General features: G+C 39.1%; 2 protein-coding genes across 2 annotated transcripts in view; one reads left to right on the top strand and one right to left on the bottom strand.

Annotated features, from left to right (window-relative positions):
- Nucleotides 1-1,278: 1,278 nt before the first annotated feature.
- Nucleotides 1,279-20,745, top strand: LOC138013241 (uncharacterized). The gene is made up of 7 exons (XM_068860263.1): nucleotides 1,279-1,439; nucleotides 5,717-5,730; nucleotides 12,941-12,954; nucleotides 13,416-13,487; nucleotides 14,132-14,177; nucleotides 16,672-16,851; nucleotides 20,551-20,745. The coding sequence occupies exons 3-7, from the start codon at nucleotides 12,949-12,951 to the stop codon at nucleotides 20,628-20,630; spliced, it is 384 nt and encodes a 127-aa protein (XP_068716364.1). The 5' UTR covers nucleotides 1,279-1,439; nucleotides 5,717-5,730; nucleotides 12,941-12,948; the 3' UTR covers nucleotides 20,631-20,745.
- A 374-nt stretch (nucleotides 20,746-21,119) lies between these two features.
- Nucleotides 21,120-24,074, bottom strand: part of LOC138013240 (cysteine-rich motor neuron 1 protein-like) — a 16,608-nt gene continuing 13,653 nt past the window's right edge. Inside the window, exons 8-10 of the mRNA XM_068860262.1 lie at nucleotides 23,337-23,570; nucleotides 22,062-22,199; nucleotides 21,120-21,284 (exon numbers count right to left, since the gene is read on the bottom strand). Coding sequence (XP_068716363.1) covers nucleotides 21,280-21,284; nucleotides 22,062-22,199; nucleotides 23,337-23,570 — 377 coding nt within the window. The 3' untranslated portion in view covers nucleotides 21,120-21,279. The remainder of the gene's footprint in view (nucleotides 21,285-22,061; nucleotides 22,200-23,336; nucleotides 23,571-24,074) is intronic.

Raw genomic sequence — 24,074 nt, 5'->3', positions numbered from 1 at the left:
GTTATGGCTATCGCCGGGGATCAGTCTACTGTATCCTCTGTTCTCCAAGCGGTTTTTGAAAACATTCTTCCTAAAAATGTTTGCCGTTTGCGTAAGTAGCAATTCTTGTTTACAGGCGCGTGTCCGTCTGTTTGATGTTAACCAGCCATTTTTGTAGCAATTCCTTGTTGGTGAAAGGCAACAAATGCCATCGTTATATACCTAGACGTTAACGAACACCGTGATTGGTTGATTCTTGGTCATGCGCCCCTGATGAAATAGACCACTTCGGAAAATACCACAAGACTCCTTGTTTGTCCCCTCAAATTTTGCCTAAGAATTGTTTCCAGTTTCTCTTGGGGTAAACAAAAAAAAAAATGCTTATGCAAAAATTTCGAAGTGGCTTATTCAAATTTATCCCCGACGACCGCGATACAATTCAGCAGTTGTTGCCTGCGTTTGTTTGAAGGTCAAGCCTCATGCCCCGTTTTCGCAAGCTCCCGCTTCCCTCCCATCCCCGACTAAAAGTCATATTTCTTCACTGAAACGAAAAAAGGGGCCGGATAATTAATTCTCAACAGAATGTTGTCCTCATTCAATCCGACATGCCTTCAATATTCTTTTCAGATTTTTTTACACTATTTCTGTCCCGACAATCCTTTACACCACTTCAAAAACGAACTCTTTCTTGTCCCTCATTTATCGGTTCTGACAATCTCTGAACATCAAGATTTCGGTAAAAGGACTTTTGACTCTTTGATAGTTTTTATAAGGATGAAAGGTAAATCTAGAAGTGGCTACAGCGATTGGGCGACAGCGCCAGACGAAAACGTCACCAATTTTTTTGCCACATGGGTGTTGAAAAATTTTGTGCTAAAATTGCTATGCAAAAATATATGAATTTCCAGATTAGAGGAATAACAAAGCTCAACAATATGTTTAATAGAAAAACCAAAGATTCGTACTAAATGTAGTTAAACGACCCCTGCCTTGTTCCAGTTAAAACTTGAACAAATTTAGTTTTTCAACGTGTTGCTGTTAGAAACGAGGAAGAAGACCCCGGAGTTGGCTGTAAGGTAAATCGATTATTATTACATTGCGGTGACAATAAATAAGAAATGTTATGTGAAGGAAACGCATAATGGTGAATATATATTGTCCGATGCGCTTCTTTTCCTTGAAATAATTGCATGTAAATAAAGCGATATCCAATAACTTGCAAAATGCAATTGAAACTCTATTTAGCCAATCAGAGGTCGTAAAATCTCCTCTCCCGTAAATTTGAAATGAAGACACTTTGTTCATGAAAGAAAATGTGGCCGGCTCAATAAATACTATGTTGAGTGTCCATGGAAATCGAGAGCCTCAACAAGAATTTCTGTCATCGACCAAACAAACTTTTCTCTCACCTTTAATCATTTGATCATCGCTTTTCTCTCTAAACGCATCTTAAAATCAAGGTAAGATCATGAACACCAGCAAAACTAATGCAAACCAATATCCCTGTTTTCAAAGTACCATGACACTCATAAAATGATGCTTTACTACTGACCCAAGCCTTTGCTCGAAAACTGGTACTCGGCCTTTTCAATTGCTGCAATGTAACTCATGAAAACTGACTACTTTGCAGAAATCGTAGCTGTTTTCTTCTGCCAAACACTGCGAATTAGATTATTAGACTGGCTTTTCACGGTTCATGCTTTTGAACATTTCACGACACGATCTTTTTTAGGTTTGTTAATTTCACGTTTTCACGCTAACTGCTAAATTCTTCCTTCACCTTCACGAGAAAATCTAAATATATTGTTAGGGCCATTTACACTGGAGAAAATAAGACGCGTCTTAAACAGGACGGGAACTGTACCATTTATGCGTCCTACATACGACGCGAACTTCTCGTCTAAATGGTTCGCGTCTTATTTGGTTATTTATCATTATAAATCTGGCACGCCCTAGAAGAATAACTGTTAATTCACAGTTACCACCTTTGTAATTTTCGTCCGCAAAGTTGCGAATTGAAAACTCTTTTAATCCAATTGAATTAAAACAAAAAATAACTTAATTGGCGCTTGTCACGACGCAGTTATCAAGTCGTTCTCAGTTATCAAGTTGTTGTTATTTAAGACGCGGACAAAATAGCCGAACAGCCGAAAATTCTGTTTCAAAACGCTTGTTTTGTACCATTTATACGAGCATTTCGCGTCTTATTTAAGACGCCTCTTATTTTCTCCCTATTGTCTCGCTTTCTGAGTAAATCTAAGGTGCAATCGAATTTTGACTAAAGCAACTAAAGGTTTTGCAGTCCGCACCCACCGAGGTTAAAAGGGATTTTGGAGAATATCTACGTGTGCCGGCTCAGCTGATTAATTGAAGTTAATAATAGGATCACACTTTGTGCTATGAATGAATTTTCACTTGTAAAGTAAAACATGTAACAGATGTAAAAATTTAAATTGCATTCACTGAAACTCCTAAATTGTAGAGGATAATAATAGGTTCGAAGGGTAATAAGTGCTGGTAATAATTACTAACCGATCATTCGGGAATATAACGGCTTGACAAATTTGAATTATTTCATACTTCAGTTAAAATTTAGGTATGGTCTCTTGGCTCAGTGTACATGTTAATTTTTTTTTCTTAGTTTAAAATTTTTCAAGCCAGTTTAATATATTCAATTATCATAATTTCCCTGCTAGGAGAGGTTTCCTTTCTTTTGCGTTCGCTCGGTTGACGAGCACGTGAAAAGACTTTTGCCATGCGTTGAAACTCGCTCTGATCCAGCCGCCATCGACAAACCTTGGACGGCACTCTTCAAACCGCATGCCCAATGATATGTTTGCTGACTGTGACTTGAGCCCACTGTGTCCCACGCATTCCTTTACAGTAATTCCGCTGTTGTTTAGTGAGCCCACACAACATGAAGTATGACGTACGGATTCGGTCGCTAAGTAACCGCCGTGCATGCTCAACGCAGTGAATTTCGACCAATGGCAGAGGTGTCTTCTGCCGTACTCGTCAATCCAGAGAACGCAAAAGAAAAGAGACCTCTGTTAGCAGGAAATATCATAATCTGAAACAAAGGAAAATCGAAATTGAACTAGTTTAGAAAACGGAAACAGGAAAAAAAGAAGTTCCTCGACATTGTGAAGGTGATGAATGTAGTGAAAGATTTTATAATTTGAGTTCAAGTTAAAAATGACTGTTCTGTTTTTAATTGTTCTCCTGCAGAGTACGCAATGAAGGTAAACTTTGTTTCCAAGTTATCAAGTGTGTACTATCTTATCTTGAAATATTTAAAACTTTAAATGGTGTAAAATAGTGGTAAATAGGATTCATTTATTTCTTATCCAGCTTTCTTCTTCTTCTTCTTCTTCAACCTATCTTCCTCCCTCCCCTTCTTGTCCCTCATTTATCGATTGTGACAATCTCTGAACATCAAGATTTTGGTAAAAGGACTTTTGACTCTTTGATAGTTTTTATAAGGATGAAAGATAAATCTAGAAGTGGCCACGGCGATTGGGCGATAGCACCAGACGAAAACGTCACCTAAAAATATAACCCAATTTTTTTGCCACATGGGTGTTGAAAAATTTTGTGCTAAAAATGAATGCTATGCAAAAATATATGAATTTCCAGATTTGAAGAATAACAAAGCTCAACAATACGTTAAATAAAAAAACCAAAGATTCGTACTAAATGTAGTTGAACGACCCCTGCCCCTCCAATTAAAACTTGAACAAATTTAGTTTTTCAACGTGTTGCTGTTAGAAACGAGGAAGAAGACCCCGGAGTTGGCTGTAAGGTAAATCGATTATTAAAAATAAAAAAAAAGTTGACACTGGCTAAAATATTGTGTTGAACGTTTCGGCAACTACTGTTGCCTTCTTCAGCAGGGATAAAAAATGCAAAAATCTAACGGCGTCCTGATGGTACACGATGCGTATAAATATTAAATCGCACCTCAAACAAATACTTCAAAAAAAAATAGACAATAGACCGTTTTCACTGTCACGCGATAAAAAAATAAATCAAAAACCATGCAGTGGAAAAAGTCAAGAATTCGTGATGTTGTAGAAGATAAATGAAGAAGACACTTCTTCAAGTTTTAGGCCCGTTCGTTTCCCCAAACTTCAGATATTCGTCGAAATGTTTCGCAGAAATTTACAGAGCTCAGTATGAAAACGCCATGTTGGTGCACAGCTGTGGTGCACCAATATGGCGGCCGGAAAATAGTGTCAACATCTGTTACTTACTTTGGCTATCTAGGCGAGTGATCATCTGTACTTAACAGACAGCTATTTACTTAAGCACTTTTCCTAATGCTTTAAATTCTAAAATGGCTCAAAACCATGAGATAAATATATATTTCTCAATAAACTTGATCGTCGCCTCGTGTCACGCACCGCTATAACTCAGAAATTCAAAATGCTCTGGTTTCCAAACGAAGCACGCTATTGAGCTTTAAAAATGCAAATGGATACAAATTTACCGCCTCTTATGCCTGATGAGGATAAAAACTTTCGTGGCTCTTTAGTTTTGGATTTTAGAAAATGATGAGGTCACGTGAAAACGATCTTACAGAACAGCCGAAAATCCTGTTTCAAGATAAGACGCGTCATATGTAAGTCGCGTCTAAAATATGACGCGAACGCTTGTTTTGTACCATTTATACGAGCATTTCGCTTCTTATTTAAGACGCCTCTTATTTTCTCCCGTATAAATGGCCCTATTGTCTCGCTTTCTGAGTAAATTTAAGGCGCAATCGAATTTTGTCTAAAGCAACTGGAGGTTTTGCAGTCCGCACCCACCGAGGTTAAAAGGGATTTTGGAGAATATCTACGTGTGCTCTGCTGATTAATTGAAGTTCATAATGGGATCACACTTTGTGCTATGAATGAATTTTCACTTGTAAAGTAAAACATGTAACAGATGTAAAAATTTAAATTGCATTCACTGAAACTCCTAAATTGTAAAGGATAATAATATGTTGGAAGGGTAATAAGTGCTGGTAATAATTACGAACCGATCATTCGGGAATATAACGGCTTGACAAATTTGAATTATTTTATACTTCAGTTAAAATTTAATTAGGTATGGTCTCTTGGCTCAGTGTACATGTTAATTTTTTTTTCTTAGTTTAAAATTTTTCAAGCCAGTTGAATATATTTTTTTTCTAATTTTCAATTATCATAATTTCCCTGCTAGGAGAGGTTTCTTTTCTTTTGCGTTGGTTCGGTTGACGAGCACGTGAAAAGACTTTTGCCATGCGTTGAAACTCGCTCTGATTCAGCCGCCATCGACAAACCTTGGACGGCACTCTTCAAACCGCATGCCCAATGATATGTTTGCTGACTGTGACTTGAGCCCACTGTGTCCCACGCATTCCTTTACAGTAATTCCGCTGTTGTTTAGTGAGCCCACACAACATGAAGTATGACGTACGGATTCGGTCGCTAAGTAACCGCCGTGCATGCTCAACTCAGTGAATTTCGACCAATGGCAGAGGTGTCTTCTGCCGTACTCGTCAATCCAGAGAACGCAAAAGAAAAGAGACCTCTGTTAGCAGGAAATATCATAATCTGAAACAAAGGAAAATCGAAATTGAACTAGTTTAGAAAACGGAAACAGGAAAAAAAGAAGTTCCTCGACATTGTGAAGGTGATGAATGTAGTGAAAGATTTTCTAATTTGAGTTCAAGTTAAAAATGACTGTTCTGTTTTTAATTGTTCTCCTGCAGAGTACGCAATGAAGGTAAACTTTGTTTCCAAGTTATCAAGTGTGTACTATCTTATCTTGAAATATTTAAAACTTTAAATGGTGTAAAATAGTGGTAAATAGGATTCATTTATTTTTTATTCAGCTCTCTTCTTCTTCTTCTTCTTCTTCTTCTTCTTCTTCTTCTTCTTCTTCTTCTTCTTCAACCTTGTTCCCAGGTCTATCTTCCTCCCTCCCCTTCTTGTCCCTCATTTATCGATTGTGACAATCTCTGAACATCAAGATTTTGGTAAAAGGACTTTTGACTCTTTGATAGTTTTTATAAGGATGAAAGATAAATCTAGAAGTGGCCACGGCGATTGGGCGACAGCGCCAGACGAAAACGTCACCTAAAAATATAACCCAATTTTTTTGCCACATGGGTGTTGAAAATTTTGTGCTAAAATTGCTATGCAAAAATATATGAATTTCCAGATTTAAGGAATAACAAAGCTCAACAATATATTTAATAGAAAAACCAAAGATTCGTACTAAATGTAGTTGAACGACCCCTGCCCCTCCAATTAAAACTTGAACAAATTTAGTTTTTCAACGTGTTGCTGTTAGAAACGAGGAAGAAGACCCCGGAGTTGGCTGTAAGGTAAATCGATTATTAAAAATAAAAAAAAAGTTGACACTGGCTAAAATATTGTGTTGGACGTTTCGGCAACTGCTGTTGCCTTCTTCAGCAGGGATAAAAAATGCAAAAATCTAATGGCGTCCTGATGGTACACGATGCGTATAAGTATTAAATCGCACCTCAAACAAATATTTCAAAATAAAATAGACAATAGATCGTTTTCACTGTCACGCAATAAAAAAATAAATCGAAAACCATGCAGTGGAAAAAGTCAAGAATTCGTGATGTTGTAGAAGATAAATGAAGAAGACACTTCTTCAAGTTTTAGGCCCGTTCGTTTCCCCAAACTTCAGATATTCGTCGAAATGTTTCGCAGAAATTTACAGAGCTCAGTATGAAAACGCCATGTTTGTGCACATCTGTGGTGCACCAATATGGCGGCCGGAAAATAGTGTCAACATCTGTTACTTACTTTGGCTATCTAGGCGAGTGATCATCTGTACTGAACAGACAGCTATTTACTTAAGCACTTTTCCTAATGCTTTGAATACATACTTAAAAAACCAAAAGACAAGATCGAGAGGGAGGCCTCCAGAGGAATCGTGTACAAGATCAAATGCAACGATTGTGATTGTGTTTACATCGGTCAGACATCGCGCGCGCTAAAAACACGCGTAAAAGAGCACACAAAGGCCGTAGCAACATTAGATGGAAACTCTTTGTTGGCCAAACACCACATGTGCTACAATCACCAAATAGACTTGATGAATGTCGAAATTGTTGACAAGTCATCGGCATGGCGACAAAGACTTATTCTTGAGGCTTGGCATTCCTTGCGAGACACGAACGCTATAAACGAGCATATAGCACTTCGAAACGTTTACAATAACATAAAGAATTTGTAGTAATATTTTAGAATGCTCTGGAGACCTTTGTTTTTATTGTCTATTTTATTTTGAAATATTCGTTTGAGGTGCGATTTAATATTTATACGCATCGTGTACCATCAGGACGCCGTTAGATTTTTGCATTTTTTATCCCTGCTGAAGAAGGCAACAGTAGTTGCCGAAACGTCCAACACAATATTTTAGCCAGTGTCAACTTTTTTATTATTTTTAATATGCCTGGCTACACACCAAACATTTTTAAATCGATTATTATTACAATGCGGTGACAATAAATAAGAAATGTTATGTGAAGGAAACGCATAATGGTGAATATATATTGTCCAATGAGCTTCTTTTCCTTGAAATAATTGCATATAAATAAAGCGATATCCAAGCGGAGAGGTCGTAAAATCTGCTCTCCTGTAAATTTGAAATGAAGACACTTTGTTCATGAAAGAAAATGTGGCCGGCTCAATAAATACTATGTTGAGTGTCCATGGAAATCGAGAGCCTCAACAAGAATTTCTGTCATCGACCAAACAAACTTTTCTCTCACCTTTAATCATTTGATCATCGCTTTTCTCTCTAAACGCATCTTAAAATCAAGGTAAGATCATGAACACCAGCAAAACTAATGCAAACCAATATCCCTGTTTTCAAAGTACCATGACACTCATAAAATGATGCTTTACTACTGACCCAAGCCTTTGCTCGAAAACTGGTACTCGGCCTTTTCAATTGCTGCAATGTAACTCATCAAAACTGACTACTTTGCAGAAATTGTAGCTGTTTTCTTCTGCCAAACACTGCGAATTAGATTATTAGACTGGCTTTTCACGGTTCATGCTTTTGAACATTTCCCGACACGATCTTTTTTAGGTTTGTTGGTTTCACGTTTTCACGCTAACTACTAAATTCTTCCTTTATCTTCACGAGAAAATCTAAATATATTATTAGGGCCATTTACACGGGAGAAAATAACACGCGTCTTAAATAGGACGGGAACTGTACCATTTATACGTCCGCGTTACGTTCTACATACGGCGCGAACATCTCGTCTAAATGGTTCGCGTCTTATTTGGTTATTTATCATTATAAATCTGGCACGCCCTAGAAGAATAACTGTTAATTCACAGTTACCACCTTTGTAATTTTCATCCGCAAAGTTGCGAATTGAAAACTCTTTTAATCCAATTGAATTAAAACAAAAAAATAACTTAATTGGCGCTTGTCACGACGCAGTTATCAAGTCGTTCTCAGTTATCAAGTTGTTCTTAACTTATTTAAGACGCGGACAAAATAGCCGAACAGCCGAAAATTCTGTTTCAAGATAAGACGCGTCGTATGTAAGTCGCGTCTAAAATATGACGCGAACGCTTGTTTTTTACCATTTATACGAGCATTTCGCTTCTTATTTAAGACGCCTCTTATTTTCTCCCGTATAAATGGCCCTTTTGTCTCGCTTTCTGAGTAAATTTAAGGCGCAATCGAATTTTGTCTAAAGCAACTGAAGGTTTTGCAGTCCGCACCCACCGAGGTTAAAAGGGATTTTGGAGAATATCTACGTGTGCTCAGCTGATTAATTGAAGTTCATAATGGGATCACACTTTGTGCTATGAATGAATTTTCACTTGCAAAGTAAAAGATGTAACAGATGTACAAATTTAAAATGCATTCACTGAAACTCCTAAATTATAAAGGATAATAATAGGTGTGAAGGGTAATAAGAACTAAGTAATAATTACGAACCGATCATTCGGGGATATAACGGCTTGGCAAATTTGAATTATTTTATATCTTCGGTTAAAATTTAGGTATGGTCTCTTGGCTCAGTGTACATGTTAACTTTTTTTTCTTAGTTTAAAATTTTTCAAGCCAGTTTAATAAATTTTTTTTCTAATTTTCAATTATCATAATTTCCCTGGTAAATAGGATTCATTTATTTTTTATTCAGCTCTCTTCTTCTTCTTCTTCTTCTTCAACCTTGTTCCCAGGTCTATCTTCCTCCCTCCCCTTCTTGTCCCTCATTTATCGATTGTGACAATCTCTGAACATCAAGATTTTGGTAAAAGGACTTTTGACTCTTTGATAGTTTTTATAAGGATGAAAGATAAATCTAGAAGTGGCCACGGCGATTGGGCGACAGCGCCAGACGAAAACGTCACCTAAAAATATAACCCAATTTTTTTGCCAAATGGGTGTTGAAAATTTTGTGCTAAAATTGCTATGCAAAAATATATGAATTTCCAGATTTGAGGAATAACAAAGCTCAACAATATGTTTAATAGAAAAACCAAAGATTCGTACTAAATGTAGTTGAACGACCCCTGCCCCTCCAATTAAAACTTGAACAAATTTAGTTTTTCAACGTGTTGCTGTTAGAAACGAGGAAGAAGACCCCGGAGTTGGCTGTAAGGTAAATCGATTATTAAAAATAAAAAAAAGTTGACACTGGCTAAAATATTGTGTTGGACGTTTCGGCAACTACTGTTGCCTTCTTCAGCAGGGATAAAAAATGCAAAAATCTAACGGCGTCCTGATGGTACACGATGCGTATAAATATTAAATCGCACCTCAAACAAATATTTCAAAATAAAATAGACAATAGATCGTTTTCACTGTCACGCAATAAAAAAATAAATCGAAAACAATGCAGTGGAAAAAGTCAAGAATTCGTGATGTTGTAGAAGATAAATGAAGAAGACACTTCTTCAAGTTTTAGGCCCGTTCGTTTCCCCAAACTTCAGATATTCGTCGAAATGTTTCGCAGAAATTTACTGAGCCCAGTATGAAAACGCCATGTTGGTGCACATCTGTGGTGCACCAATATGGCGGCCGGAAAATAGTGTCAACATCTGTTACTTACTTTGGCTATCTAGGCGAGTGATCATCTGTACTGAACAGACAGCTATTTACTTAAGCACTTTTCCTAATGCTTTGAATACATACTTAAAAAACCAAAAGACAAGATCGAGAGGGAGGCCTCCAGAGGAATCGTGTACAAGATCAAATGCAACGATTGTGATTGTGTTTACATCGGTCAGACATCGCGCGCGCTAAAAACACGCGTAAAAGAGCACACAAAGGCCGTAGCAACATTAGATGGAAACTCTTTGTTGGCCAAACACCACATGTGCTACAATCACCAAATAGACTTGATGAATGTCGAAATTGTTGACAAGTCATCGGCATGGCGACAAAGACTTATTCTTGAGGCTTGGCATTCCTTGCGAGACACGAACGCTATAAACGAGCATATAGCACTTCGAAACGTTTACAATAACATAAAGAATTTGTAGTAATATTTTAGAATGCTCTGGAGACCTTTGTTTTTATTGTCTATTTTATTTTGAAATATTCGTTTGAGGTGCGATTTAATATTTATACGCATCGTGTACCATCAGGACGCCGTTAGATTTTTGCATTTTTTATCCCTGCTGAAGAAGGCAACAGTAGTTGCCGAAACGTCCAACACAATATTTTAGCCAGTGTCAACTTTTTTATTATTTTTAATAGGCATGGCTACACACCAAACATTTTTAAATCGATTATTATTACAATGCGGTGACAATAAATAAGAAATGTTATGTGAAGGAAACGCATAATGGTGAATATATATTGTCCAATGAGCTTCTTTTCCTTGAAATAATTGCATATAAATAAAGCGATATCCAAGCGGAGAGGTCGTAAAATCTGCTCTCCTGTAAATTTGAAATGAAGACACTTTGTTCATGAAAGAAAATGTGGCCGGCTCAATAAATACTATGTTGAGTGTCCATGGAAATCGAGAGCCTCAACAAGAATTTCTGTCATCGACCAAACAAACTTTTCTCTCACCTTTAATCATTTGATCATCGCTTTTCTCTCTAAACGCATCTTAAAATCAAGGTAAGATCATGAACACCAGCAAAACTAATGCAAACCAATATCCCTGTTTTCAAAGTACCATGACACTCATAAAATGATGCTTTACTACTGACCCAAGCCTTTGCTCGAAAACTGGTACTCGGCCTTTTCAATTGCTGCAATGTAACTCATCAAAACTGACTACTTTGCAGAAATTGTAGCTGTTTTCTTCTGCCAAACACTGCGAATTAGATTATTAGACTGGCTTTTCACGGTTCATGCTTTTGAACATTTCCCGACACGATCTTTTTTAGGTTTGTTGGTTTCACGTTTTCACGCTAACTACTAAATTCTTCCTTTATCTTCACGAGAAAATCTAAATATATTATTAGGGCCATTTACACGGGAGAAAATAACACGCGTCTTAAATAGGACGGGAACTGTACCATTTATACGTCCGCGTTACGTTCTACATACGGCGCGAACATCTCGTCTAAATGGTTCGCGTCTTATTTGGTTATTTATCATTATAAATCTGGCACGCCCTAGAAGAATAACTGTTAATTCACAGTTACCACCTTTGTAATTTTCATCCGCAAAGTTGCGAATTGAAAACTCTTTTAATCCAATGAATTAAAACAAAAAAATAACTTAATTGGCGCTTGTCACGACGCAGTTATCAAGTCGTTCTCAGTTATCAAGTTGTTCTTAACTTATTTAAGACGCGGACAAAATAGCCGAACAGCCGAAAATTCTGTTTCAAGATAAGACGCGTCGTATGTAAGTCGCGTCTAAAATATGACGCGAACGCTTGTTTTTTACCATTTATACGAGCATTTCGCTTCTTATTTAAGACGCCTCTTATTTTCTCCCGTATAAATGGCCCTTTTGTCTCGCTTTCTGAGTAAATTTAAGGCGCAATCGAATTTTGTCTAAAGCAACTGAAGGTTTTGCAGTCCGCACCCACCGAGGTTAAAAGGGATTTTGGAGAATATCTACGTGTGCTCAGCTGATTAATTGAAGTTCATAATGGGATCACACTTTGTGCTATGAATGAATTTTCACTTGCAAAGTAAAAGATGTAACAGATGTACAAATTTAAAATGCATTCACTGAAACTCCTAAATTATAAAGGATAATAATAGGTGTGAAGGGTAATAAGAACTAAGTAATAATTACGAACCGATCATTCGGGGATATAACGGCTTGGCAAATTTGAATTATTTTATATCTTCGGTTAAAATTTAGGTATGGTCTCTTGGCTCAGTGTACATGTTAACTTTTTTTTCTTAGTTTAAAATTTTTCAAGCCAGTTTAATAAATTTTTTTTCTAATTTTCAATTATCATAATTTCCCTGCTAGGAGAGGTTTCCTTTCTTTTGCGTTCGCTCGGTTGACGAGCACGTGAAAAGACTTTTGCCATGCGTTGAAACTCGCTCTGATCCAGCCGCCATCGACAAACCTTGGACGGCACTCTTCAAACCGCATGCCCAATGATATGTTTGCTGACTGTGACTTGAGCCCACTGTGTCCCACGCATTCCTTTACAGTAATTCCGCTGTTGTTTAGTGAGCCCACACAACATGAAGTATGACGTACGGATTCGGTCGCTAAGTAACCGCCGTGCATGCTCAACACAGTGAATTTCGACCAATGGCAGAGGTGTCTTCTGCCGTACTCGTCAATCCAGAGAACGCAAAAGAAAAGAGACCTCTGTTAGCAGGAAATATCATAATCTGAAACAAAGGAAAATCGAAATTGAACTAGTTTAGAAAACGGAAACAGGAAAAAAAGAAGTTCCTCGACATTGTGAAGGTGATGAATGTAGTGAAAGTTTTTATAATTTGAGTTTAAGTTAAAAATGACTGTTCTGTTTTTAATTGTTCTCCTGCAGAGTACGCAATGAAGGTAAACTTTGTTTCCAAGTTATCAAGTGTGTACTATCTTATTTTGAAATATTTAAAACTTTGAATGGTGTAAAGTAGTGGTAATTAGGATTCATTTATTATTTATTCAGCTTTCTTCTTTTTCTTCTTCTTCTTCTTCTTCTTCTTCTTCTTCTTCTTCTTCTTCTTCTTCTGCTTCTTCATCCTTGTTCCCAGGGTCTCTCTTCCTCTCGTTAGCCTCCAGGGAAAGGACGAAGAGAGGCCTTGGGAACGAGGTTGCATGCTTCTCTCAGTACCCAGAATCCGCGGGCTTTTTTCTCAGCGGTTGAGCTCCGGACGCCCACTTGCTGACCAAAAAGTTCGAGGACTCTGCGAACGAGATTGGTTGATACGGGAAATACCTTTCTGACGTTTCAGACATGCACTCAGTCAGTCAGTCAGTCAATCAGACACATTGATTGATCTTTTTTCTTATTATTTTAGGTGATTTTGGTGATCAGCATTGTCTTGTTCGGAGCATGTGGGGGTTTCAGTAATGAAAACGATTTGCTCAAGGTTCGGAAATATGTTAAAAAGTGTCCAGCTAAAGTATGATCATTGACAGCTTTTCCCTCTTCCTAGTTTCAATCATCTTGTATGAAGCATAGTTTATCGAATGTCCCGGCAGACTTACTTAAGCTTTAACTTATCATAGAGGGCAAACATAGTGTGACAGCTACACATGTTTGAGATGGTCAAAATACTCCCACCCCTTCAAACTGTAAGACCTGCATAGACGGTCAGGAACATTGTGCGCGCTTACTTGTTATGGTGTGTCATCATGCTTTTTTGTTTTCGTCACTTTCAATTTTTGTGACACACCGATCTCATTTGGTGATTCACCTTCCTACATGATTGCTTTGGGAGAACAGCTGTACCACATTTGTTATGTGCATGAAGGGTGCCTAAAAGGAAGCACAGATTATCGAAAGTCCAAGGGCTGGTCAAAATACTCCCACACATTCAAACTGTGCGATTTGTGTAGACGGTCAAGACCATTGTGAGCACTTCATAACCTTGGTACTACTAAACACGGAAATCTAAACTAAGTTTCCTGATGGACTGATGAACGCTTTGAAAAGAATGCACAGCTTGCATTCATTGCCAGGGAGTCAGTCTTTTCCCTCTCTTTAATACAAAGAACGTTCTTTATTTTATAGGATTCAAGGGAATTAGATAATGGCGCAGTAGTTGTTATAATGAAACGTAAGTATTTATCGTCATCTTCTTCATCATAATCGTCATTATTATCGTCATCCTCCAATGCTCTGGAATACGTAAAATAGCTCAAACAATGTACGCAAATTGATGTAAATGTGAGTCTCCTGCAGAAGGAGTGGATCCCATAAAAAAGGGAGATTTGCACAAAGGTTGACTCAAGGATATAGTGCATACGGAAGCTCACGTCATGGGCTCCTGGATATGATAAACCCGTGTTTATTGCTGGAAAGTGATCAGAAGGCCAAGATGAAACTTTCTGCAAAGTTTAAGAATCAGAGCCACCTTAAAAAACACAGATTTAAGGGGGTTCTGAATCTGCCGTACACAATTATTTTACACTTTGCACAAAGTTTCATTTTGGCCTCCTGATCACTTTCCAGCAATAAAAAATGGGGGTAACTGAGTTTGTTTTTGATATATGGTGATGACGACGATGATGATGCTGTTGATGATGATGATGATGATGATGATCGTGCGTATGATGTTCATGGCCGCCAATATATATATTAGTCCTTATTGCCCCCAATGGGGCATAGGGCCGCAACAATGTCTCTTTTCCACCGGGTCTTGTCTTTCGCAATTGCCTGTGTCTCTCCCCATGACAAACCCATCTCACTAAGTTCAGTTTCCACTGTCTTCCTCCAGGTGGTTTTGGGTCTTCCCCTTTTTCTTTTGCCTGCAGGTGTCCACCTAAGGGCAACCTTGGGTATCCTCTCCGACGACATTCGTAAGACATGTCCCAACCATCTAAGCCGGCGTTTCTTGATTTCAAGATCCATACTTGTGCACCCAGTCTTCTGTTACAGGTCATTGTTGGAAATTTTGTTGGGCCAGAAGATGTTGCAGATCCTTCGCAGACAGCTGTTGTGAAAAACATTGACTTTATTTATGTCCCTCTTGACAATTCTCCAGCATTCAGAGCCGTACAGTAGCACAGATTTAACGTTACTGTTGTAGATGCGCACTTTAGTCTTAAGGCTATACTGCTTAGACTTCCAGATCTTTCTAAGTCTACTAAATGCACACTTGACTTTGTTAAGCCTAGCCTTGATGTCCTTCTGGGCACTGTTATCTGTACTGATTACACTCCCGAGATAAGTAAACTCTTCAGTATGTTCCAACGGCTCTCCATCGATGTTGATTGACCTTGATGCATCGGAGTTGACACACATAATTTTGGATTTCTTTTTGCTGATGATCAGTCCCGTTTTCTTGGCATTTGTATTGAGATCGTCTGATTTCTCCTGAAGATGGGTAGGTGTTGAAGAAAGGATGGCAATATCATCAGCAAAATCAAGGTCTTGAAGGTGAGAGAAGATAGTCCACTGTATTCCACGAGAGCGCAGGTTGCTTGACGCATCACCCAGTCGATAGTAACAAGGAAGAGAATAGGCGAGAGTATGCAGCCCTGGCGCACTCCCGATTTTACTGGAAATGCTTCTGTAATGGTGTTTCCAAGGATGATACTACATTCGAAGTTGTCATAGAACATCTTGATAAGGTTGATAATCTTGGGAGGTAATCCATATGCTTGAAGGATCTTCCATAGACTCTCTCGGTGCACGCTATCGAATGCCTTTTGAAAATCGATAAAGTTAATGAACCAGGTGAAATGTTTCTGCGCATGCGTGACGTGATGGCCGAGTTTGTTTTTGAGATACGAGCAACTGAAATCAAAATATTGGGTGTTTGTGCTGGGCTTTCCCGTTGCACAATAACATTGCTGTTTCGTGATACAGCGTGTAGTGGCAATCTTCCTAGTCAGAGAGAGTGTCTCTTCAAAGTGTTGAAACTGGTTAGAGCCACCTTAAATTGCCTCTTACAACAGAACTTACAATATAAGTCAAATTTCAGCGCCATAAAACAATTGTTATAACTAGTCACGATTTCGTGGTCACACTAGTTGAGTAAAGTAGACAAAACAGACGGGCCGTTTGTCCCCAGATCGAGACGTTGAGAGGCATGGGTCTATCCTTAACACCATGATGTCACGAACTGCTTTGCTTTCACTTCAAGTTTTCAAAGGATATTTTGCATTACAAAGCAGTTTGTGATGCTATCTAAGGGAACGACCCATACCTCTCCCAACTTCAGCCATGGGACAAACGGCTTCTCGTTGTACGTTTTACTGTGCACTGAGAGTGAAATTTGAAATAAGTGAAAACGGAAAAAAATGTTTGCCACGGGTGAAAAGATTTATCTCAACTAAGAAAAGTAGTTGAAGTTGGGAACGCTTTGATCTTTGCATCACAATTTCATCTTCCAAACGACCAAGATCACGGTGGATTTAAGAATACGTGGAACGTCCTACGACATATTTAAGAATAGACATACTGAGAATGGGTAGGGCTTTGTCCAGAGTAGAAAACAGCAAAATATCTTTTAATGAGTTGTACAATGAAACTCAGGTTTTTAGCTGTATTTATTCGTTTGCTTTGGTATCTTTTATAATTTTTCTTTCACCACATCTTTGTTTCAGCGTGCGACCCCGGACGAAGACCTAACGACACGTGGTTTTGGTGGAACAGTACAACAAATGACTGCTTCTGGTGTCGGTGTCTGGTCTTTAATAAAGCATGGTGCCAGAATGGTTCGCTACCCTCTTGCTCCAGTTGTCATGATCTCTCCATCTTGACGCAACCATGTTGTCAACACTGCCGTACGTATGCCAACAAGCAATTTGACAAAATAGATTCCATATTGCCGTGTGTCTGTTCAGTAATAGATCACAGATGACGGCAAAATGTGCTAAGGAAAAAAAAAAGGTGCCGCGACCTGTGCGACTGATGTTCTTACCACATTTTGACGTTTTCTGTGATCTATTACTAAACAGACGCACCGCAACATGGAATCTATTTGTTTTATATAATAAGCAATTAATAGTTTTTGACAATGACGTCAGCTATGCCAATGTCCTTTAAAGGCGCCCGCAAAGGCGAGGAAAGATCGTTGCGGAAATATTATTTCCCGAAATGTTTCCTTGGCGCGCAAACGAGGACACATTTGCTGAGGAAGCAAAATGCTTCCGAACAAATTCAGGGACATTTTGCTTCCTGCGAAGCAAATCTTGTTTCCGCTACAAATGTTTCCTGGGGAAACTTTTGCAATGTTTTCGCAACATTGTTTCCTCGTTTTGCGGCGCCTTCATAGATCATACTAGGTGAGCTGGAACCAATCAAAATGCATACGCTATTGAGCTTATTATAATATAAATAGTAGAGATAGAGATAGACAAATATGGCACTTCGGGAACTTAATTGTAACATTGAAAGTCGGGACTTTGTGTACCAGCTACGTATCAATATAGCATTGTTTGCTGTGTGAAGTTCTGCATCGGATATTGAATCAAATAAACCAAATAGTGAATTCACAGCTACATCGGATCGTATTCACCTATTATCATATGGCCTGTACGGCCCTGCGCGCGCTTTCATTGTAAAACTATTGGGAAAATCCCCGAAGTGGGTTGGGTAACCATCATAGTTTAAGTTTGCCCAAATTTCAAGTACTTCTTTTGGTAAAGGTTTCTAGCTTATTTAAACCAGCTACGTCGGACTGGTTCAAATTGCGAGTCAAAAGAAGGTTTTCGTCATATTGTTTAATAAATGATTGGAAAAGATCTTCCACTTTGCTTGGCTTATATTTTACCTGGGAGAGTTAATCTTCTAAGTTGCCAACAGGTTAGGATTCTCAAGACTTTTTTTCATTTTTCCCGGTAATTTAGAATAATGACAGCTTGTACCGTCACTGGTTTTTTCATAGTTTAGTCTGAGCAAGAGACTATCAGGTGAGAGGACACATCCCCGTGCCCTATGATAATCTTTTTCAATCTATTTTAAGCTTCGCGCCACGCTGTGAAAGTTATTTTTAGTTTCGTCCCCATGGCCGCGCGGTCCATCGTCAGAGGATCAGATGTCATTGTGAAGAAACTTGCGAAGACTTTTCTCGCGGTCGCATGATCCAGCGAAATCCTAAATCGAAATTTAAAGATTTTTCGAAGCTCGAAATTTCAACATCTTCCTCAAAAGAGCTCGCATCCCTACTTTCTGTTGATTCGACATCACCTTCATCGGATTCAGCTATGTACAGCATGGACCATTTTTCTCTACGTGGACGGGAACTTTTCCCACTCTTTTCAAAATCAAAGTTTTCAGACTCATCGACAAACTTGATGCCTACTACAGACGCGATTTTCTCAAAGCAGAACAGCAAAGCGGTCATTACGTCATTACAATTGACCAATCAGGTGTCTTTCCTAAAATAGCCTCGCAGCTTGACTACGAGCTAAAATTAGATTGAAAAAGATTATCATGGGAAGAGGTTTATGTATGGGGGATGTGTTCTCTTACCCTCATAGTATCTTGGTCTGAGACCAGACAATTGGGTGAATATATCAATAGTAAAGCGCAAAAGACCTTCCTATCGAGGACGTTATGCTGTGTAATATAAGAGTAGTATCATTGGCATATTGGCTTACTTTGCACTCCTTGCCCAAGATACACTGAAAAGATTAGGGGAGAGGGGACAGCCTTCACGTACCCCTCTAGTCACATTGAAGAAATGTGAGGGGCACAACCATTGTTTTGTACATAGCTACTGATATCGCTATAACAGAGTTTTATCCAGCAAATAAGTGAATTTCCAAACTACATTTTTTACATTTTGAGTTTTATCAATAAAGGACCATAGCTTTTTTACAATGACTGAAAAATTATCGCGCGCTCATTGGGTAATTTTTATTGTCAGTAAGCGGACAGACACATAATTTTTTTAATTTATGCGATAATGACGCTATATTGCTTGCGTCAGATTGACGTTTCTCGCATTTTTGTCTCGCGTTCTTGTCGTGTTTTGACTTAATTTTAACCCCTCTACCTTTTTGTTATTTTTATTGCAAAACACAAATTGATGTCAGTTTTTCATGCGTCTGTCCTGTTATTGACAATGAATTTCGTCATAACATTGTCAAAGTAGTCTCCGGATCCACACCTACTTTGACAATGTTATGTCGAAATTCATGATCAATAACAGGACAGACGCATGAAACAATCGCATGAAACAATCTGTTAATTCGAAATCGATAAAGAGGAGAAGTCTTGGATTTTTCTTTCGATGTCAGTGTAACTTATGGTGCGATTTAGCAACCTTAGGTTTTCGCCAATAAACGTTTTGGAAACAGAGGCGAAACTGTCTTTTTGGAAACAGAGCATTAAAAGCAAGGTGAACACAACCATAACACCAAACCCGGCGTGGCCATTACGTAACGCATTCGCACCATTTTACCTGGTTCATTGGCAGCCATGGACAGCTGTTTCGGACTTGTTAGGCATCGTCAGGATGGCACCCCCTTAAGTGGCAGCTCCAGCTGTTCATGGCTGCCAATAAACCCGGTGGAGTGGTTGTGTGCATTCGTGACGTGATAGCCACGCTGGATATGGTGTTATGGTGTGTCCCCCTTGCTTTTAATGCTTTTGGAAACCAGTTTGATCACTGCTTGTCACCGACGGCAAAGTTCTCCTTATTCTACTAGCAACTGATTTTGCAGCAATTTTACGATCACAGTTTAAAAGAGAGATGGGTCTCCAATTTTTTTATATAACGGTTAGGACGCGATTCGAACGGTGTGGCGCAGACTGGACGAGATTTTGACGCGGTTTGGACAAGGTCTAATCGCAGTTTGGATGCGGTATAGACGCGGTTCGTACGCGGCTTAGAATCGATTTGGATGCGGTTTCGACACGGTTTGGACGAAGTGCAGACTCGATTTGTATGTGGCCTCGACACTGTTTGAACGCGGTTTGTACGCGGTTTAAGCTCGGTTTGGATGCGGTTTAGACGAGCTTTGGACGTGGTTTAGGCCCGATTCAGGCGCGGTTTATACTCGATAAATTACATAAACAAAAACACAACAAAAAAGGAAAACACAGAGGAGATAGAGAGAGAGAGAGAGAGAGAGAGAGAGAGAGAGAGAGAGAGAGAGAGAGAGAGAGAGAGAGAGAGAGGGGGCGAGTGTGTAGGGGTTTAGGGCTGTGTTACCTAAAATTCCCATATCCCGAGTGCTGGATTGAGTGTCTCCTTCTTTTATACCCGTATCTTGTCCCGTTGCTGCTCATCCAGCTGAAAAAGACCTCACCTCACGTGATGTGTAACAAGAGTAAAGAAAAGATAGATGTGTGTCACACGATGGTCTCATGCACCTTATTTTGACACCATTTTGTGATTAGAGTTTCCTACCTGACTGTTGTTTGCGTGTTAGAGTGCATTGAAAACTGATTTCTTTTCAAAGCTGATAATCTGTTTTCTCATTTTCGTTATTATTTCCTGCAATTACTCCTAAATGGTTTTCTTTTTTTTCAAGATCCAGCGACGTCAAACGAGATCTCGATCTCGATCCCGATAAAAAGAAGAAATTTCCCTGAGGACGTTGATGGCATATGAAGTTGGAAAAACCCCAGTATGCAATAAGTACTTAAAGATTGCCAAAGATACTTGTACACAGCTACAATCTTGGACAGAATAAAAAAGCATTAAAAAAAACTCCACCGCATGTTAAGATTTCAAATCATCACCGTGGTTACGAACCTTTCTTCAGCAGTACTGCGAAAGGAAAGTATGAAAAGTCAGTTTTGAACGGGAATAACATACAACTCGGAAAACACCTTCCTCTTTAGCCGCGCCGTTAATCGCGCCGCTGACGGGCCGTTGAAATCCCCTTTGATGTTTGCCAACTACCACTACCGCGCTTGCCTTTTGAATAATTCCGCTGTCTTGTAGCAGCCGCAAGTAACCGCAGCGCATGCGAATCACAGTCATTTCCGACCTGAAGGGAAAAGTTTTTGCCTCCCCAACACTCTCCTGTCCTTCATCCCAGCAAGTAAAAGAGAAAAGAAGCCTTTGCATGGTAAACAGGCAAAACACCGAGAACTCTTAGCTTTTAAATTCTCAAGTTAAGCTCTTTATTTATTTTTTACGTGATCATCGAGAGTTCTTTATACACACTTTAACATTATAGTTAATTTTTAATAGACATTCCTCTTGTCAAAAATTGCTTCATTGCAGATGAAATGGCTGCCAGCTCAATTCCTCGTCATTCTGAAAACGTCAAAGAGAAATAAAGCAAAAACATTAAGATCGTTGCAATTGAATTCTGAAGTTATTAAATGGCTTTTACTATACATAGATACATACATACTTAATTAATTACTTCCCATAGGGACTTTTCATAATGAAACATAATCAACGAAATGACAGAACAGGACAACAGCAACAGCAACTGTTGAGAATCCCAACTGGCCGGAGGCAAACCAGTTGGCTATTTACAAGTGCGACTGAGAAGTTGAACCAGGGACTACCAGGAACAAATTCAACGAGGGGTCAGAAAGAGCCTTGCACCAGGAAACTCTGGATTTCAAGGCAAGCGCCCAAACCACTGGGCCACACTGCCTCTGCTTTGAGAAAATAATAAAAAATGAATGTGTATAACAGCTCCGTTTAGGGGCTTCTGAGAGCCACTAAAGCAGTTGACGAAAATGTGTTTTTGGGGAATCCTGACCAAGCATCTCCTGGCGGAGTACAATACCCATCTCTTGTTTGGAAATCATCGTTTTGTTTCTGACAGCCTATAAAAAATTCGTTAAGGGAATAAAAGTTAACATGCAACGTATGTGGGCCTGCAGAGCCCTGGTAATTGCTCATTAAGCCTATTGCTTTCGACCTCGTGCCCAGGGTCTTGACGACAACACATCAGGTTGAAAGCCGAAAAGAACCTTGGACGAGGCTGCTATCAACTTCTTTCCGTAAAGGTCGTCGTTACTACGTAATTAAGCTCCCTAGTATCTGATAAATTCCTAAGACTGGGCGCGATCTTACCTGATTGGCAGGCACCTTTCTCTACCCTAGTGCAGTTCGCAGAGCCGTCATCTTGACACGTGCACTCAATGCAGTTGCTTCCTGATAACTTTTGCCATTTGTCATCAGGTCCCAGCTGCGTCCCATTGTGATAACATGCTTCAACAAAACGTGACGAAAGCAGATCAATTTGTAATTGAGTAAGCAAGGACCAGTTTAACCAAACAGAAGTAACGGATCCTGAAGAAAGAATCTAAAAAGCCAAAAAGGGAAAGCTGACTGAACGGTGAAGAAATCTATTGTAAAAGCCTCGGCATACCACAGTTGTTGTTTGTAGCACCCTGATGAAGAAAGGCAGTGCTTTTCAAAATATTGGCTTGTTTATGTATTTTATTTCTTTTCTTCACCATTCAATCAACCTTGCTCTTGTTTTAGTTTTTCGCATCATTTTAGCCTACAGTGCAGTAGTTTCTTAGAAGACGCACTCACAGAAAATTTCAATAGAAAAAGGAAAAGGCAATATTCATCCGCTCTCTCGAATTTTTGAAGCGCTCTATCAAGGGAGATGGTAATAAGTTCATCGCCGAATTCCAGCCCATACCAAATCCAACATGGCGGCTAGCTGAGCTGTCACGCATGCGTGGAAACTTATTGAACACACGCATTGCAGCCGGGCAAGGCTGGCAAGCATCATCATACCGCAAAAAGGAACTTGGATACCTCCAGACAATTACAGGATGTAGTAATAGTTACCATGGCAGAAAGGAGCTCACGAAACGACGTCTCTGGGTTTGGCTAATGTACAATGTATACACCTCTTTAAAACCAATTACCTTTTAATATATATTCCTTTTGTTTTTGTTCTTATTTTTAAAGAACCTCACCACAGCAATCGAAAGCCAACCGTTTGAAATAGGAAATGCATACACCTGTCACTTTTCTTTTCCAACAGACCGTTTTACCAACACGACCGCCATCTTGGATTCTAATGTTCTGAGTCACAAGCTGCCCAAGGCGCAAATTTAGACCTGGCGTGGATTAAACTTGGTTTGCCTTCAAAACTTATTTTTTCGAAGCAGAAATAATCACAATTTTTCTCGTCTCGGGTTAATTCCAACGAGAAACAAAGGATGGAAATGAAACCAATTTCTATACTCAATTTATACCTTATACATTACGAATGCCGTGTCGTGCCACAGTTAAGGTTTGGAAGGGGAACAGGAGGGCAAAATCATTGACTTGAGATTAAGCCATTTGATTTCCTCAAGAAATCAACCTCTCTCATGCAAGACTTACCACAGACTGGGCAACATTGGCCTGGAATCTTGAAAGACTTTTCACAAGCCCCGTTCTGAATATCACAGTCATAAATCTTATGACACGTGTGTTTTCCCGCCTTGCACCTGCATTGTTGACAATACACGACGCTCTTGTCAGCGGATTCCATCAACACCTCCGCGCTCTCACCATCTTTGTACAACTCACCAAGTATTTTGCAGCCAGACGCGTGTTTGTTGGGCTGAGCTGAAACTTAAAGTACAAAAGGGACATCGTTTAACGAGCGACGAAATCAATGAACACAAGAGGCAAAAACAAAATAGCACTGCACGCCCTGCACGTGCGTTTTACATTTTAGTACATTTCAGTTGTCTTCCAAACTACAAAGTTAAATGGCCAAACTTGAGGTTATGAGGAACACTTGAGTACACGACAATAACTTGTTTTTTACATTTCTTTTGACTATTAACGGTGTTTATGCCAATCAAATTCATGGACAATTACCTTATTTTACAAGGATTACGAGTTGGAATAATCGAAAAGTCAGAACCATAACGAGAAATAATATTTTCCAATAACATTCTTGTACACGTAGATGTCGTCGTTTCTGAAGGTTCTTATCCTAGTTGTCCTCTTCCGGGCAGCACCAAGAATAACGACTTGCTGCTGGTTACGACCCAGAAAGTCCGCGAATCATGGTCTTCCGGCTCTTCGATCAAAAAACCGCCATGTCTATTCTGGAGGTAGTGAGTGAGG

This window comes from Montipora foliosa, chromosome 8 (assembly GCF_036669935.1).
Source record: "Montipora foliosa isolate CH-2021 chromosome 8, ASM3666993v2, whole genome shotgun sequence".
Classification (NCBI taxonomy): Eukaryota; Metazoa; Cnidaria; class Anthozoa; order Scleractinia; family Acroporidae; genus Montipora; species Montipora foliosa.
Note: the sequence above shows the minus strand (reverse complement) of the source record. Positions and strands in the feature narration are given on the sequence as shown.